Raw genomic sequence first — 15,084 nt, forward strand, 5'->3', positions numbered from 1 at the left:
TAGATGTCTCTGTGATATTTAGGGCCAGAATTAAGAGAGCTCAGATTGTGACCTAGTCAGGCTTTTTGCTTGTGTGAAGTGGAGTGCTTGGGTAAGGTTGCCTTCTGGAAAAGGACCACCCAATCTTTGCAGTTGACCTAACAAGCTGCTCCCTATTCCAGGAGGAAAATTCATTAATACCTTAATGAATGAGAGCTGTTCGCATTGCTTGAGAATGTGTCAGCTATAAAACCTTGTCTAATTTGACTCTTATAGAGCCAATCTGATTCCATGAATAATTTGACAAAAAGCTGGAGGCAGTTGGCGTTAGAACAGGTGTCAGTGTGTACCCACCCCCACGTTCAATGCCATTTTGTGTAGTGGTGTTCTGCTCTGTTAACAGATGTTATGATTTACTCCACACAGCCTGCTTTCATGGGGAAGTGAAGTAGTCATCTCATTCACTTAAGTTTCAATGGTCTTTCATTCTGTTCCTGTTTTTCACATTTACTGGAAAGATATACTTAGAATTCCCCAACTTACCATTATCTCCATACAATAGGTTTCTCTGATCTTAATATTTATTGATGCAATAATACTAAATCATGTTCAAAGGAGATAATTACTCAACATGCAAAGATTTTCACGTATTATCTTCCTGTAAAATGTTTCTTTTTCTGGCGCTAACATGTTCTTATCATTCAGAAGTTTGGTTTTAGGTTCAATAAAAATCTCTGGTTGATGTTATTTTCATTAGTTTCTGAACAGATACAAACTGATAGTAAAATTGTGTATTTGTGTATAATGGTGTTAGAGGCTGACAGAATACTATTTCATAAGAGGCAGGAAACCTACTTCTGAAGTGGTCTCCACTTCTGCAGGATTTCTGTCCATGGGGTTGGTCATAAACATGGAATTGGTAGGTGGGTCGATGAATGGACAGACTAATCTAGACAGCCGGCCAAGAGATCCCATCCAGTAGAGACTGTCCAATCCACTCCACTCTCTGCCACTGGATTACAGAAATTAAAAAAGTTGAATTCCTTCAGTGATACCCTGCTTTGCATATTGTGCTTTAGAATAAGTAAATTCTGCTGTAGTCTTCACACAAATTTCCTGCATTGCTTTTGTTTCCAGTGAGATTCTTTGTGCTATATGTATTCAATCTTTTTTGTACTTTCCAGTGTCTTCGGTCAAGTGAATATTCTTTCATAATTATTTTAATAATTATAACAAATAATGACTAATGCTTGTTGGTTATAGCATTTTTTTTGTACTAGTGTGTGGTGGAATGAGGCAGGAGAGATCAAACCTTTTTTCTTCTTTTAAATATCTTTGTTTCTCTGACTCCATAATTCATATTAACTATGAGATAAGGAATATTAACTATGACCCACAATAAGGGAGAGGTAGTCACTTTTTTTTTAAAGATTGATTTATTTATACAAGAACTGGGGTACAGGTCAGAGGCACAGGAGGGTGAGAGAATTCTCCAGAGACAGAGCAGGGAGCAGAACAGGCAGACTGACTGAAATACACTGCTGAGGGGAGCAGCAGGTGAGACAGGAGAGGTCTGCTGCGCCATGTGGGACCCTTCCTGGCCAGCCGGGAATCGTACCTGCGCTGCAGAGGCTGCAGAGAGCTTCACAGCACTGTGCTCGACCCAGGGAGGTCCAGTAGTCACTTATTTCCTTTCAAAATTATAAAATGTATGAGTTAACGAAAGCAAGGATTATGGACACTTCACAAAGTTGCATTAATGAAAGCACGTATATGAAAAATTTATGTGTACATGTTTTATGCTAAATATATTGCAGCAAAATTAATGAATTTTAAAGCATTATATATTTCTTCAGATTAATTTTCTTTGTAATGTTTTAGCTCTGCTCTATAGACTTAAATAGAAGTGATGATTTCTTTCTTGTCTGTCTGATACATTTTCTGGGGAAAAGTAAAATGTCTTAGATAACCTAGAGTTCCTGGAACTATTAATAGTTTGGACAATGCTATTTTCAGTCCATCTCAACTAAACTTTCCTTCTGAAGATTTGATATATTATGCCTTTAATGAATGTTTACCTTAAGAATTTGCTAAGACCCAGTCATGAAAATTACAATGTTTTTTAAATGGGAAAGCATACTAAACCTTCCCAGAATTAAAATCTATCGGGAAAGTAAATTGAAAATAATCAAAAGTCATATTAATGTTCTCTAATAATAATTGTCATCAGATGTTAAGATAGAAATATAGTGAACATTCCATTTGTTTTAGTTATTCTGTTAAGATTTACTGAATTTAATTTTTGTGAAAATAAGTTATTTATGCAATTTTCTTCTTACTTTAATTGCCCAAAGATAAAATGTTATTCACTGATTTTTTTAAAAACCAATACATTTATATTATTATTGCTTAAAATATTCTGATTCTGATACATTCCAAAAAAATTAGAATAAATTCAGAATAAAACATTTTGTTATTATAATCTGTTTACATTCTTGAGTTGACTTAATTGCAATGGTAGAATTAGTTGCAATAGTTAAATAGTAGAATTTTACATGAATTTATTACATGGTTATCCTCATTATGGTTTCCCATAAATTTTATACTGTATTGATTTCACCCCCTTTCAATAATGTGTTATATGGATTAGATCCTTTGTGTGGCTGAAACATATTCTATTGAACTGTACTTATGCTCAAAAGAAAAGAACTCATTTTGAGTGATTTGTGATTTTTTTTGTTCTTTTTTTCTTAATAGACCTTTAGTGAATTTGAGATAGAGCAGCATCAAGAATGTGCTTATGATCACTTGGAAGTTTTTGATGGAGAAACAGAAAAATCACCAATTCTTGGGAGACTCTGTGGCAACAAGATACCCGAGCCCCTACTGGCCACTGGAAATAAAATGTTTGTTCGGTTTGTCTCTGATGCCTCTGTACAAAGAAAAGGCTTTCAAGCCACACATTCTACAGGTCAGTATGTTGGGGTCATACTTTTCTGACAAAGACCAAAGTTTCTCTTCCAGTGAATGGAGTGGATCCTATAACAAGATCATCAATGCAGAAGAAATTTCACTGAAGTTCTGTGTGAAATAAATATCTTTGTAGTTGTTGAATATCTAGAAAGAAACGCAATAATTTGGTCTGATTTGTGTTGCTGTGGTATGACCAAGTAGAATTATCTGAATCTTTGTAAAATGAATTTCATCTTAACTCTAACAGTTTGTTTTATATATTCTATTTAACAGAAATTTATAACTTGCTACTCAAAAATAATGTTTAACCCAATAGATTACCTGATTGGCCTGTTTTTGCATTAATGTAATATTGTACATATCAAATTTGGATACATCTCTGTTTTACAGTGCCTAATTTATTTTTGCATGCAATCTGATCTTTTCCCTAATCCTAATTTACACATTTTGACTGCTCTATATCTTTGAGGGAAAAAAAAATATTTAGAAAAGTGTGGGAATTTTTAGGCAAAAATGTAGTTTCTTTCATAATTTGAAGACAAAATAATAATCTCTTCCATAAGTGTTCTTTTATCAGCAGTTAAAATCAGTTAATGTTGATATTGGCTAAAGTCATTTAGCTTGTAGTGACATCTAGTGGTACTCTCAGTGCATAAACTTTTGAGACACTTCTGGGAGAAATTTAGTTTAGTTGTGAAACAGTTAAAATAGTCTACAAATTTGTCCATGAAACAATTTCAGTGCAGTAATTTTTGTCATGGTTTCTTACTGATTGTTCTTGTATTTTCCCCTTGTTTTATAATCAGAATTTTAATTAATCCATTGTCCAATATTATTTTTTACTCTAGTATATTATGAGTTTTGAATTTTTAATGAAGTCTATTTGTGGAAAATGAATATTGTTAGAATATTGATCTGTTTCATTCTAATAATGGTTGGATTCCTCAATAGTACAAGTTGGTTATGTCATGTGATTAATATAAGTCATTTTGCATAAGGAAAGTATTTCATGAACTAGAAATTTCATAGTAGTGAAGATTTTCCATATATTTGACATTACTCTTTATATATTTTCCAAGTTCCAAGAACTTACAGGTTCTAAGAATGCAGTGGGAAATATGCTGTCAAAATGACATAGTATTTGTAAAATAATCTCAAGGTTTCTGGTAAAATGTGATGCCTTAATTTTCATGGCCTCTGACATGGACTCGTCCTGCAGTGTTTAATAATCCATTGGTAGATTCTAAGTATAATAGAGATCATGTACTGAAATCTATTGGTATATGAGGTATGTACTTGACATTTTAAACATATGTGTATCTGTTTGTCCATCCGTTCATCCATTCATCTATCTACCTGGTTTACATACACTTGACATACATTGTATCCTCAAAAGAGCTATTTGATGTTATCTCTTCACTCTTCAGATGAAGAAATTAAAAATCTGGAGGTTTCATTAATTTGCAAAAATTTCTAAAATGATGTTAAATCTGTACTTTTGCCCAGCCTTATCTTCAAAGTTCATGTATTACAGTGTAGTATATTTTCTCCTAACAGAAATTTTGGGCTAAGAAGAAATTTAATACAAAATGGGAATGTTATTATTTGAAGCAAGTGGTAGAGATTGAATACTTCATTATCTAAATTGTAAACAAATCTTCTGGTGAAATAGATACTTGATTAGGCTGATTTTATTTCCCTGTTGATATCTGTTCAAATACCCATGTGAACCACCTCAATCACATTTTGTTAGGCAAACACATGCCTTGGATGTTGTTTAATCCAGTTCTGTCATCTCAGAAATGAGGATTATGAGACTAAAGCTTAAATGACAATCTAAGAAACAAAATGTAACAGATGGAATTAGAGTCCTGGCTTCTTCCCTTTAACTCACTAGCGTTTGCCAAAAGTATAAATGATGACATTTACCTATTTGATTTTTAATTTTTTTCATGTATAAGCTTTAGTCTTGCTTACCTAGTTCTCTTGGAATTTTCTGAGTAGATTTATTTTATACAGCTAGTAGCCATAAAATTCTTATTACTGCTTACTATTTATTTCTTCTCAAAGCTTGTTTTTAATACAAATGTCAAATAGTCCTTCACTAAATGCTTATTTGGCACTTGCTTTGAATATACCCTGCAAGGTATTTGTTATTTATAGGAAAATAATAGAAATTTGGGGAAATTTATAGGAACATGGTAGACATTTCTGCCTGTAGGCAGTTCATAATCTGATAAGATAAATTGATTTTTCAGAAGTTTTTGAACTTTTGATTTTTGCTTGGTTTCTACTGACAAGACAACATAATTCAATACCACATATATCCACTTTTGCTATATTTATAAAGCATTTTATTCATTATTCACTACTTTTCTAGAATACATGTAACTATTATTGAAGAGTCCCAAAGTATACATTTTAAATTGCTTGAGTGAATTTATATTTCTAATATTAATTTTCTGCACAAGGAAATCTTATAACTATGAATTTTAAAGCCAGTTATTACAAATAGTCTTCTAAGATACTTTATAATAAGTAATATTTCCCAAAACTTTAGGAAATGAACATTATCAGAAAAGTCCTTTCCCGCCACAGTAAATTGGGGGGAAATTCTGAGTACAAATTTATTTTAAGAAGTTAATTAGGGCCTCCCCTGGTGGCGCAGTGGTTGAACGCTGGGCTGAGAAGCTGCCCGCAGCCTCTATAGCGCCGGTTCCATCCCCGGCCACCAGCAAGGGTCCCACATGGTGCGCAGACCTCTCCTGCCATGCCTGCTGCTCCCCTCAGCAGTGTATTCGTCAGTCTGCCTGTTTTGTTCCCTGCTCTGGCTCTGGTGAATTCTCTCACCCTTCCGCGCTTAAAAAAAAAAAAAAAAAAAAAAAAGTTAATTAATGGTATTATTCCAGCTTTTTTTTTTTTTAAGATTTATTTATTTATTTATACAAGCAAGCACTGGGTACAGTCAGAAGCGCAGGAGGGTGAGAGAATTTATCAGAGCCAGAGCGGGGAGCAGAACAGGCAAATTGAGAAGACACTGCTGAGTGGGGCAGCGGGCGGCAGGAGAGGTCTGCGCTCCATGTGGGACCCTTGCCTGGCAGCCGGGGAATCGAACCAGAGCTGCAGAGGCTGCGGGCAGACTTGCAAGCCAGCCTTCAACCACTGCCCCACAGAGAGGCCTTATTCCAGCTTTAAATAAACTAACTGAAGGAAACAAATCTTCCAATTAAAAAAAAATGCCCTGTGTATTCTCACAAAAGATATAGCTTATATAATGATATTGTAAGTATGGAGTGGAAAATAGTGTTTTTAAGTGGCATTGTCTGCTAGGTAAGACTTGTTTTCTATAGCATAAAACATTACACTTATTTGTCAATGACATTTAAAAATCAAATACTGCATTACTAAACCCCCTAGGAAGGAAATTATTTTTATCTAACTCAATTAAATTAGAATGCCCTCCAAAAGCATTTATAGGTCAAATTGCAGAACCTCTCCGGGAATTTAATACTTTACCAGGAAATAAACAAACATGTCCTTCCAAATTAAAATGAAGGCTCTCCCAGGCTTCTCTCCCCTTGTTACCTTTCTTATTCAAATTCATTTTCCATTTCTCAGAATCTGTAGAGGATGCACTGGCAGCTTGGGGACTATTTTCAAACAATTTATTTAAAAGCAGTATTGCTGCCACGCTAAATGACTGCTTTTATATCTTCCTGGCCTGGTAAATTATTAGGAATATTTGCAGGAAATGTGTTTATTAAAAATATTTTTGAAAGGGACTGTGTTAAATGATATATGGACCATATTTTGAAGAACAGTCATAAGATTTCTTAAAGACACTGCAAGCAATTGTCTTTATGCTGCCTAATATTTTCTGCTCATGAAATTTCTCTCAGGACATACAAAAATCACACCTCTTGTGCATATAATATTCAAATCTTCACTCTTTAAAAATGTATTCTGCAGACTAAATTCTCTTTGTTTTCAGAATTGGTATTATTTCATATTTATTAATTTGAGCAGTGATCTCTAGGAATACACTAGAACAGGGCGACTTGCTGAAATATGTTAAGGCACCCTTAAATGGACTTGAAATCGTTTTTGTATTTACCAGTTTCTAGAAGTTTTCAATAAAATCAAATTGTGATTCCTCACTGTCATTTTCAGATTCACAAAGGCTTTGTGAAATCTCTCTTCCCATATTGTTTGACTTCTTCATTTCCTCCTTGATTTTTGTTCCAAGCTGGGGCTGGCAGAGAATGTCTCTTCTGGATCCTGGTCTTTGTTTTGCTATGTTCTTTCTGCAAAGCAAGCAGGAAAAGCCAGACCCTTCTCATCTCACAGCTCTGTCCTTCAGCCCTTCTGGTTTGTGGAATAAAAGTAAACCCAGCACTGGCAGCTCTTTAAACATTGAAAAGAATACAAATCAGCCATTTAGATGAAACTTTGCAAACAGGTAGAATTTTGAAAAATGTGTAAATGAGGTATGCTGCTTTATATATTTATATATTGAATTCAGGAATATTTTTTACCATGTATTTTCCTGGTCTTCCAAAATATATTTTTCCTTTCTAATAGCAGATTAATAGTGTTTTAAATGGTTTTTCAATTTTTCTGGCTTTGCATTTCATACCTCAGTGGAAGTATAGATGATGGCACTTGGGTATTCTCGTGGAAAATAATAGGACTGATGGTGATAGCTTACACTTACATGACCGCTCTCCATGTGCTGGGCATATTTCAAGCATTTTATTCTTCATCTAGACCCTGTTCACTCTTTGTCTATCCCCCATGATAGGAGTCCTTTATATGATCCTTATTTTAGTAATGAAGTCTAGGACAAGTCCCATAGCTGATGAAAATCAGAGCTTCTCCTTGGGCTGTGGAGTTCTGTCACAGGGAAAAGACAAAAGTTCTAGAGTTACTTGGTGGGCAAGGGAGGATGCTTGGCTAATAGATTCTGGGACTCAAGAGAGGACATCTGGGGCTGATTGGAATCCAGTCTTCAGAAGTGGTTCTAAGCACATGTGTCTCCTCACATGTTTAATTTGTAATAGTGGCACCTATGTCATCAACAGATGGTGCAATATGCCCACCTACCAGAAGGCATTGAGATTCATCACATAACACAGCCTTATAGGGAAGACATTTCATGGTTAAAACCCTGGTTGGAAGTTTTTTATGTTATTCACAGAAAGGTCTCTGAATATGTAACAACAGCAGGGATTTGTTGAGTCTAACTGTATTCTGACACATCTGAATGGGGTTACATCCTGGGGACTCAAACATATTTTGTTATTTAAAATCACCAATCCACAATATATACAAATCTGAGAAATCTAGATAAGAATTTTAGCCAGGGTCTCCCTGCTGGTGCAGCAGGTTGAGTGCAGTGCTGTGAAACTGTCTGTGGCCTCTGCAGTGCAGGTTTGATCCCTGCCGGCTGCAGAGATACCCACATGGCACAGCAGACCTCTCCTGTCTCACCCGCTGCTCCCCTCAGCAGTGTATTTCATCAGTCTGCCTGTTCTGTTCCCCACTCTGTCTCTGGTGAATCATTTCATCCTCCCACACATCTGGCCTATACCCCGGTTCTTGTATGCATGAATAAATTTTAAAAAAATAATTTAAAAAATTTAGCTGCCTAATAAGTCATCGTCACAGGTTTCACCAAGGACTCTGGCCTCAGACCTGACAGTATTGCAGTTGGGTTTTGACAGCCAATGTTGTAATTTCTGTCCAGATCTCTCCATATTTGATTTTTATTTTTGTCCTTTTCCCAGGTCATCTCAGTTTTCCTAGATTTAGCACTGAAATTACTGCTTCCCAGGAATTCCTCAGATATTCACAGAGACAGAATCTCTACTTTCCCCTAATGCTTGTAATAGCTGTTACTTTCCCCTCCCACACTCCCAGGAATATGTTTGCTTCTATACTGGTGGGAGGGAGCATTGTCAACTAATTCTTCCCCTATTTCATCTCTAGTTACTATAAATTTTTGGGATTCTGAATTCAAAGCATTGCTGAGAAAAAGTTTTTGAAAACTGATAGATTTTTATGCATATTTATTTCCTTGCTGTAGTCACCTCTAGTAACAAAAGAAATAACTGGTGAAATATATACGCATATTTCTCTGAAAAAAGAAGCTAAACAAAGGTCATTATTTTTTATTTTGTGCAAACACAAAATATAAGCAAATGGGTACTAGAACTACAAAGGTAACTAATTAATAATGTATGTATGATTTCCCCAATCAAATTAAATATTTCTACTTAAGTAAATTAATGCTGTTATTCACAGTGTCTCATTATGAGAAACACATCTGAGGATGGTCATAAATACACAGCTAGAGAATAATTGTCCTACAAACTGAAGTTGGACCTCTTAAAGCTTATTGAACTTACTTTCATATTTTCTTCCCTGGGCAGAGTGTGGTGGCCGGCTGAAGGCTGAACCAAAACCCAGAGACCTGTACTCACATGCTCAGTTTGGTGACAACAACTACCCAGGACAGGTCGACTGTGAGTGGCTGCTGGTGTCGGAACGGGGCTCTCGGCTCGAGTTGTCCTTTCAGATATTTGAAGTGGAGGAAGAAGCTGACTGTGGCTATGACTACGTTGAGCTCTTTGATGGTCTCGATTCAACGGCAGTGGCGCTTGGTCGATTCTGTGGATCAGGGGTAAATACCATTTCAACAGCAACATGATAAAAAGGCTATTGATTCACAATGCATATATGTGCAACACATATAAATAGGCAGTGTTTTGTAAAAGAAAGTTGCATAGTGTTATTAATGGCTTGGTAAATTACAGCATGCCTCTTTATCCCCTTGCCAGGTCACCATCTCTACTGCATTTGGTCAATAATCAAATGAGACAGATTAATTCAGTAAAGTTTCTTGCTATGTCTACATTCTAACATTTTTACTCACATTTTTAAAAAGTTTTATTTATTTATGAATACAAGAACTGGAGTGAAGGCCAGAGTGTGGAGCGGTGAGAGGATTCACCAGAGACAGAGTGGGGAACAGAACAGGCAGATCAACTGAAATACACTGCTGAGGGGAGTAGTGGACAAGACAGGAGAGGTCTGCTGCACCATGTGGGTTAGCTTCCTGGCTGGGGATCGAACTCATGTGCAGAGGCTGGTGATGGCTTGATAGCACTGAGACTTTAACCTCTAGGCCACCAGGGAGGCCCATTATTCACATTTTATTGTGCAATCTATATTTAAATATTTAGTAATCTAAAAACAACATTCTTTGGAGAATTTTGTCACCTTCCTAAATTAAAATATAGAAGAAAATGTATATGCACACCTTTCAAATTGACTTTTCCTTCTTAACAAATATATTTTTGGTAAGAGTGGAAGGATCCACCACTAAAGTGTGGGCTCAGTACTGCTGGAACATGGTTCATGCAGGGTACAGAGTACCAGCACAGGTCAGAGGGTGTCACTGTAAGAAATAAGAAATAGAAACTTTTAAGGTTTCTCAATGCCTTTTTTCACTGAGTGAACATCCAGTGGTCTTCTGAAGACACATTTTGTTTTGAAGACATTCCCAACTTTTGGAATGCCTACTGCTTATATAATTGCTTATATAATACTAGGAAACTCCTGTCCAAATAGCAACTAAAATGAAACCAAAAAAGCTTTTTGGTACTTAGGTTATTAAAACAAGAAAAAATAGATGGTTTGGATTCTGGAGGTGGCTCTGTTTCAGAACAGCTTCTGAAACTATTTAATTTAATGTCTCTTCATCTTCTCTGGACTTTATTTACTTGTAAATCAAATGAGCTTGGCTTAAAAAATTGGAAAAAAGTACCATATTCTAGAACTTGGAAACAGATTCAATTGTGCGTCAGGCCCAGCTGTATCCCTGAGTCCATGTCATCTTCAGTGCATCCTTTGCTTCTCTGAAACTCAAGTTTTCTCATCTTTCAAATGAAGGAGTACTCATATCTACTCAGTAAAGTTGTTGGGAGGGTTAAGTTGTATTCCAAAGAAAAATATTATCAAACAGGAACTACACTTAAGAAAAAAATGATACATCCTATTATTTATTTATTTCCTTGTTGTTGATTTTTCTCCAGCCACCAGAAGAGCTCTATTCCATAGGAGATGCAGTATTAATTCATTTTCACACTGATGACACGATCAACAAGAAAGGATTTCATATAAGATACAAAAGCATCAGATATCCAGATACCATGCATACCAAAAAATAACACCAAAACCTCCAACAGAACATAAAGGAATGTGCATAATGGAGAGAAGACATATATTTTTTAAACTGAAGAATATTAGCACACATGTTTTATATAATGAGTTTGAGCAGAAGAAAACAGTAAGACCAGAATTATCTCTGTACTAAAAGAGAAGCTTCCAGCTAGCCCTGATCAGCATCACCAGGATATTTGAACTCCATATTTGGCGGTATCTAAAGCTGGAGAAAGGCCATCACATCTCCAAAGAAGACTCCACAACTTTTGCTGACAGCTTAACATAGATGCCTTGCAATGTGGACAGGATCTATGACCCTGTAGAAAGTTCCTTTGGACAATTTTTCAAGATTTGAAGAAAATAAAATGATCTTGCAGGTCATAAACTGGAAAGCCCTCTTCTTATATCTTAGGATAATTGCTTTGGCTTTGTATCTTGGATACACTGTAAATCAGATGCACAGAAGATGTTGTGAAATGGGAGTCTTTTGAAAGTGGTGTGTGCTTTAAATGTGGGTATGTCTGATGTTTGGAAACTGGAATAGTTCAGCTTCATTATTTTCGCTAGCAGGCCAGATTAACCTCTTTGAAACACCAATGATCTTGAGACCACTTCATTTTATCAACATTTTGACATGTTTGAATTGTCAGTAGTGTCAATGACTGTAGTGTAACTCAATGTCATTTATTTAAGTGCTGGAAAACTCCCCATTGATTGGAAAACCCAGTTCTTTCTTAGGAAGTTCTCTCTTTTCACACCAAATCTGAGAAGTCTTGTGAGGAACTGATGAGAAAACAGATGTGAACAGGATTCTTTTAAGTGACTGCCTGGATGGCTCATACTCACGTCACCACTGCTGCTATTGTCTTTCTTTTGTTGTTGTTCTGTTGTTATTGTTCATGTTTTCATGGTTAATGTTGTATTTAAAAAAAATGAAATTAAGTGGAAGTAGGCCTTGTAAGAATTGAAAGATCTCTTTATTTCTCTTCCTGTGATCCACTTAAAAAAATGCAGTATTGGAGAAATGGATTTGTTTCTAAAAGACTTTCTATGGTGCTATTCCATAAACCTTTTTTTTTAAACAAAGTTTTTGAACTTTGAGCCAAACACCTGTAGACTATGAATGTCTTCCCTATATCTGGCTGGTGGTATTTGAAGACTAAAGACTTGCTAAGGGTATCAAGGGTATATCATTACAAGGGTAGCACTTGTCCTGTGGAACAACTACTTACAATGCCTTAGAATTCTTGCACATGAACAAACAGATCCTCCTAGGAACACCTTTTGAAATGCTGAACATAATAGTGTATGTTAATTCACAGCTCTATAAGGAAACTCCATTTCTGTCATTGAGAACAATGTGTATAAATATGGTAATCCGCTTTTATTGTAGAAAATGAATTTTCTGCTTTACAGTCATGTGTGCTTTTAATATTACTGTATATATATATTATATATATATATATGTGAGATTGAAGTGAAGAGAGTGAGTGAAGCTACAGGAAGGTGAAAAGTAGGAGGTGGTGGAAAAGTTAAAATTTATGTGCCAAGTTCTACTAGAATCCTGTTTGAAGTAGCACCTTTCTTAGAAGGTTTCATGGACAAATAATGGGAACTTCTAATTACTACCAATCCACTTTAAAAAGGTTCTTTCCTTTAGAGAAACTCTTTTTTTATTTTTTGATGTTGGTGGAGACTGCTGTATGTAGTTCTGTTTCTATTACCTGTCCATGAACATTCAACATTTAATAAAATTGGGGATTTTTCTTCATTTTTACATTAAACTATACACACAGATGTAGCTTTTTGTTAATATATATATATTTTTTGGTCATTGTTGCCCTGAAAACTCTTTCTCACATATGAATTTAAAATGTAAATACATTTTTAAAACCAATCTTCTCATCTTATGGAATGTTACTTTGGAAATGTATAATGATTGCTTGTAATATCATGAGCTTTTGAGTGCAGCTGATTTATTCCAATAACTTCTGTATTTTTATGCTACTGTTAAATTAGCTAAAACATCAGGAGTAGGATAGAGGAGGCAAAAAAATATATAACCACGGGTGTTCTATTATTATGCCTTGCCCTTTACCTAGTGCAGGCATTTGGTCTTTTAAAACATAGTATGTGTCCTCTGAGGATTGCGGTGAGATGAGGCTCCCATGTGTGGGCTGGCAACTAAGGCTCAAAGAAGGATATATATATATACATTCCCAGGGTCCCTGGGTAAAGTTAGAGGTTGAGACCCAACTTGTCTCATAGCAAAATCTGCACTTGTTCTACCAAATGTAATCAAATAAATCTTGATATAAATACTAGATATTTTTTTATAATGAAACTTTTCCACAAAAAGTAAATTTTAAGGATGAGTCACAGTTAAAGGTTCAAGATGTACCTCTTGTCCTTTCTGGAACAGGATGAACATTTGAATACCAAGTGTAGATAGATTTAGGAACCACAGTTAGTCCTAGGAACTTCGAAACAAAAACTACTCCATAGTTTGGAGTTAGAAACCATGAGCCTCTGGTTCAAGTAAATATGTTAAATTATTTTATCTGGTATGGTAGGGGGAATGCAATGTTCTACTTTAGAAATATTCTGGTTATTCCGGTTGATGTCTTTTTAGGCTGTGTTCAACACAACTGAGAAAAAAAGTAAAGAAGTATTTAGAAGACATATAGCGTACTGTTATTATTCTAGGTCTTCAATGTGAACATGAATTTTTATTGTGTCCTATGCAGGTATCAGTTTACTGCATATTATTTTTATATCAACTCAACTCTGGCTTAAATGTGTTGTTAAATGCAAATGCAGATAGCCACATTATAATTTTAATCATTGCTACTATTCTAGGCATTTTATTAAATTAATTTTGTAAATTATTTTGGACCCTTATGTTAGTATATTGTGTTCTCTATTTCTGAAGTTCTAACTCCTATACAATTCTTGCTAATATGCACAGAAAAAAACCTGCTCCCACCTAATATGATTTTATTAAATTATTTTTAAAAGTCAATTTTGAATATCTAGTTTATTTAGGAAATCATGACTTAATTGTGCAAAACATCACTTTTAAAGAAAAAGCAATTATCTTTTCAAAATCCCAAAATGTTCCCTACCTGTATTGTTTGGATTATTATTACTTAGGGCTGATTTTAATATTTAACAACATCAGAACCAAATTCTGTACAATTTTGTTTTTAAATATCCTCATCTCTTTTATTTGGTTTCAGTTATTATTGTATTTTTCATGATAAACATCAATTATGAAATTTTATTCTTCCATATAAAAAATCTCTAAAAGTATCTACTATTATTTTTCACAGGGCTAAAGGTAATTAAAATAATTAAATTGCATACTTATATTTAGTAAACTATAGCCATATATGTATTAAAAATAACTTTTACTTAAAGCATTTATCAAAATGTTTGGAAATTATATTGGGAATAAGACTTACTTTTTTGGAACAACTTTGATGCCACTTGTTAAACCTGGCATGGGAGGAAAAAAAGCAGAAAATTTAATCATCTAAAGAATTATAACTTGAATTGCAGCTATGTCTTTTATTTTATAGGGCAAAAATTACATGTGTTTATAAAAACAAAAAAAATGCTATTTTGTGAATGAATTCGACTTTTTAATGCTTCAGTGCATAGTGAGAGTTGTCATGGAATATTTTAGCTTTTAGTCTTTTATTGTTATTGTTATAAAAATTTAGAAACTTGATCATCAGCTTAGGAAACACTTGATGGAAAGGTTGAATCAGAAACATTGTGGATATTTGGTTTCATACTTTTTCTCATTGTCCAGTCTTCAACCTGCCCCCTTTTTGTTCCTCCATCTATTTGCCTTAATCCAAGCTCACCACACAACTCTCCCTTGATGCAGAGACCAATGCA

At 34.8% G+C, this 15,084-nt stretch overlaps 1 protein-coding gene across 3 annotated transcripts in view; it reads left to right on the top strand.

The window, feature by feature from the left end:
* Positions 1 to 12,979, top strand: part of TLL1 (tolloid like 1) — a 167,178-nt gene extending 154,199 nt beyond the window's left edge. For all 3 annotated transcript variants that reach the window (XM_037526411.2, XM_054701039.1, XM_037526412.2), the window contains 3 exons: positions 2,737 to 2,950; positions 9,384 to 9,634; positions 11,049 to 12,979. In XM_037526411.2, the coding sequence (XP_037382308.1) occupies positions 2,737 to 2,950; positions 9,384 to 9,634; positions 11,049 to 11,183 (600 nt within the window). In that variant the 3' untranslated portion in view covers positions 11,184 to 12,979. The remainder of the gene's footprint in view (positions 1 to 2,736; positions 2,951 to 9,383; positions 9,635 to 11,048) is intronic.
* Positions 12,980 to 15,084: the final 2,105 nt, after the last annotated feature.

The sequence above is a fragment of the Talpa occidentalis genome, unplaced genomic scaffold (assembly GCF_014898055.3).
Source record: "Talpa occidentalis isolate TD23 unplaced genomic scaffold, MPIMG_talOcc4v2.1 talOcc4.4, whole genome shotgun sequence".
NCBI lineage: Eukaryota > Metazoa > Chordata > Mammalia > Eulipotyphla > Talpidae > Talpa > Talpa occidentalis.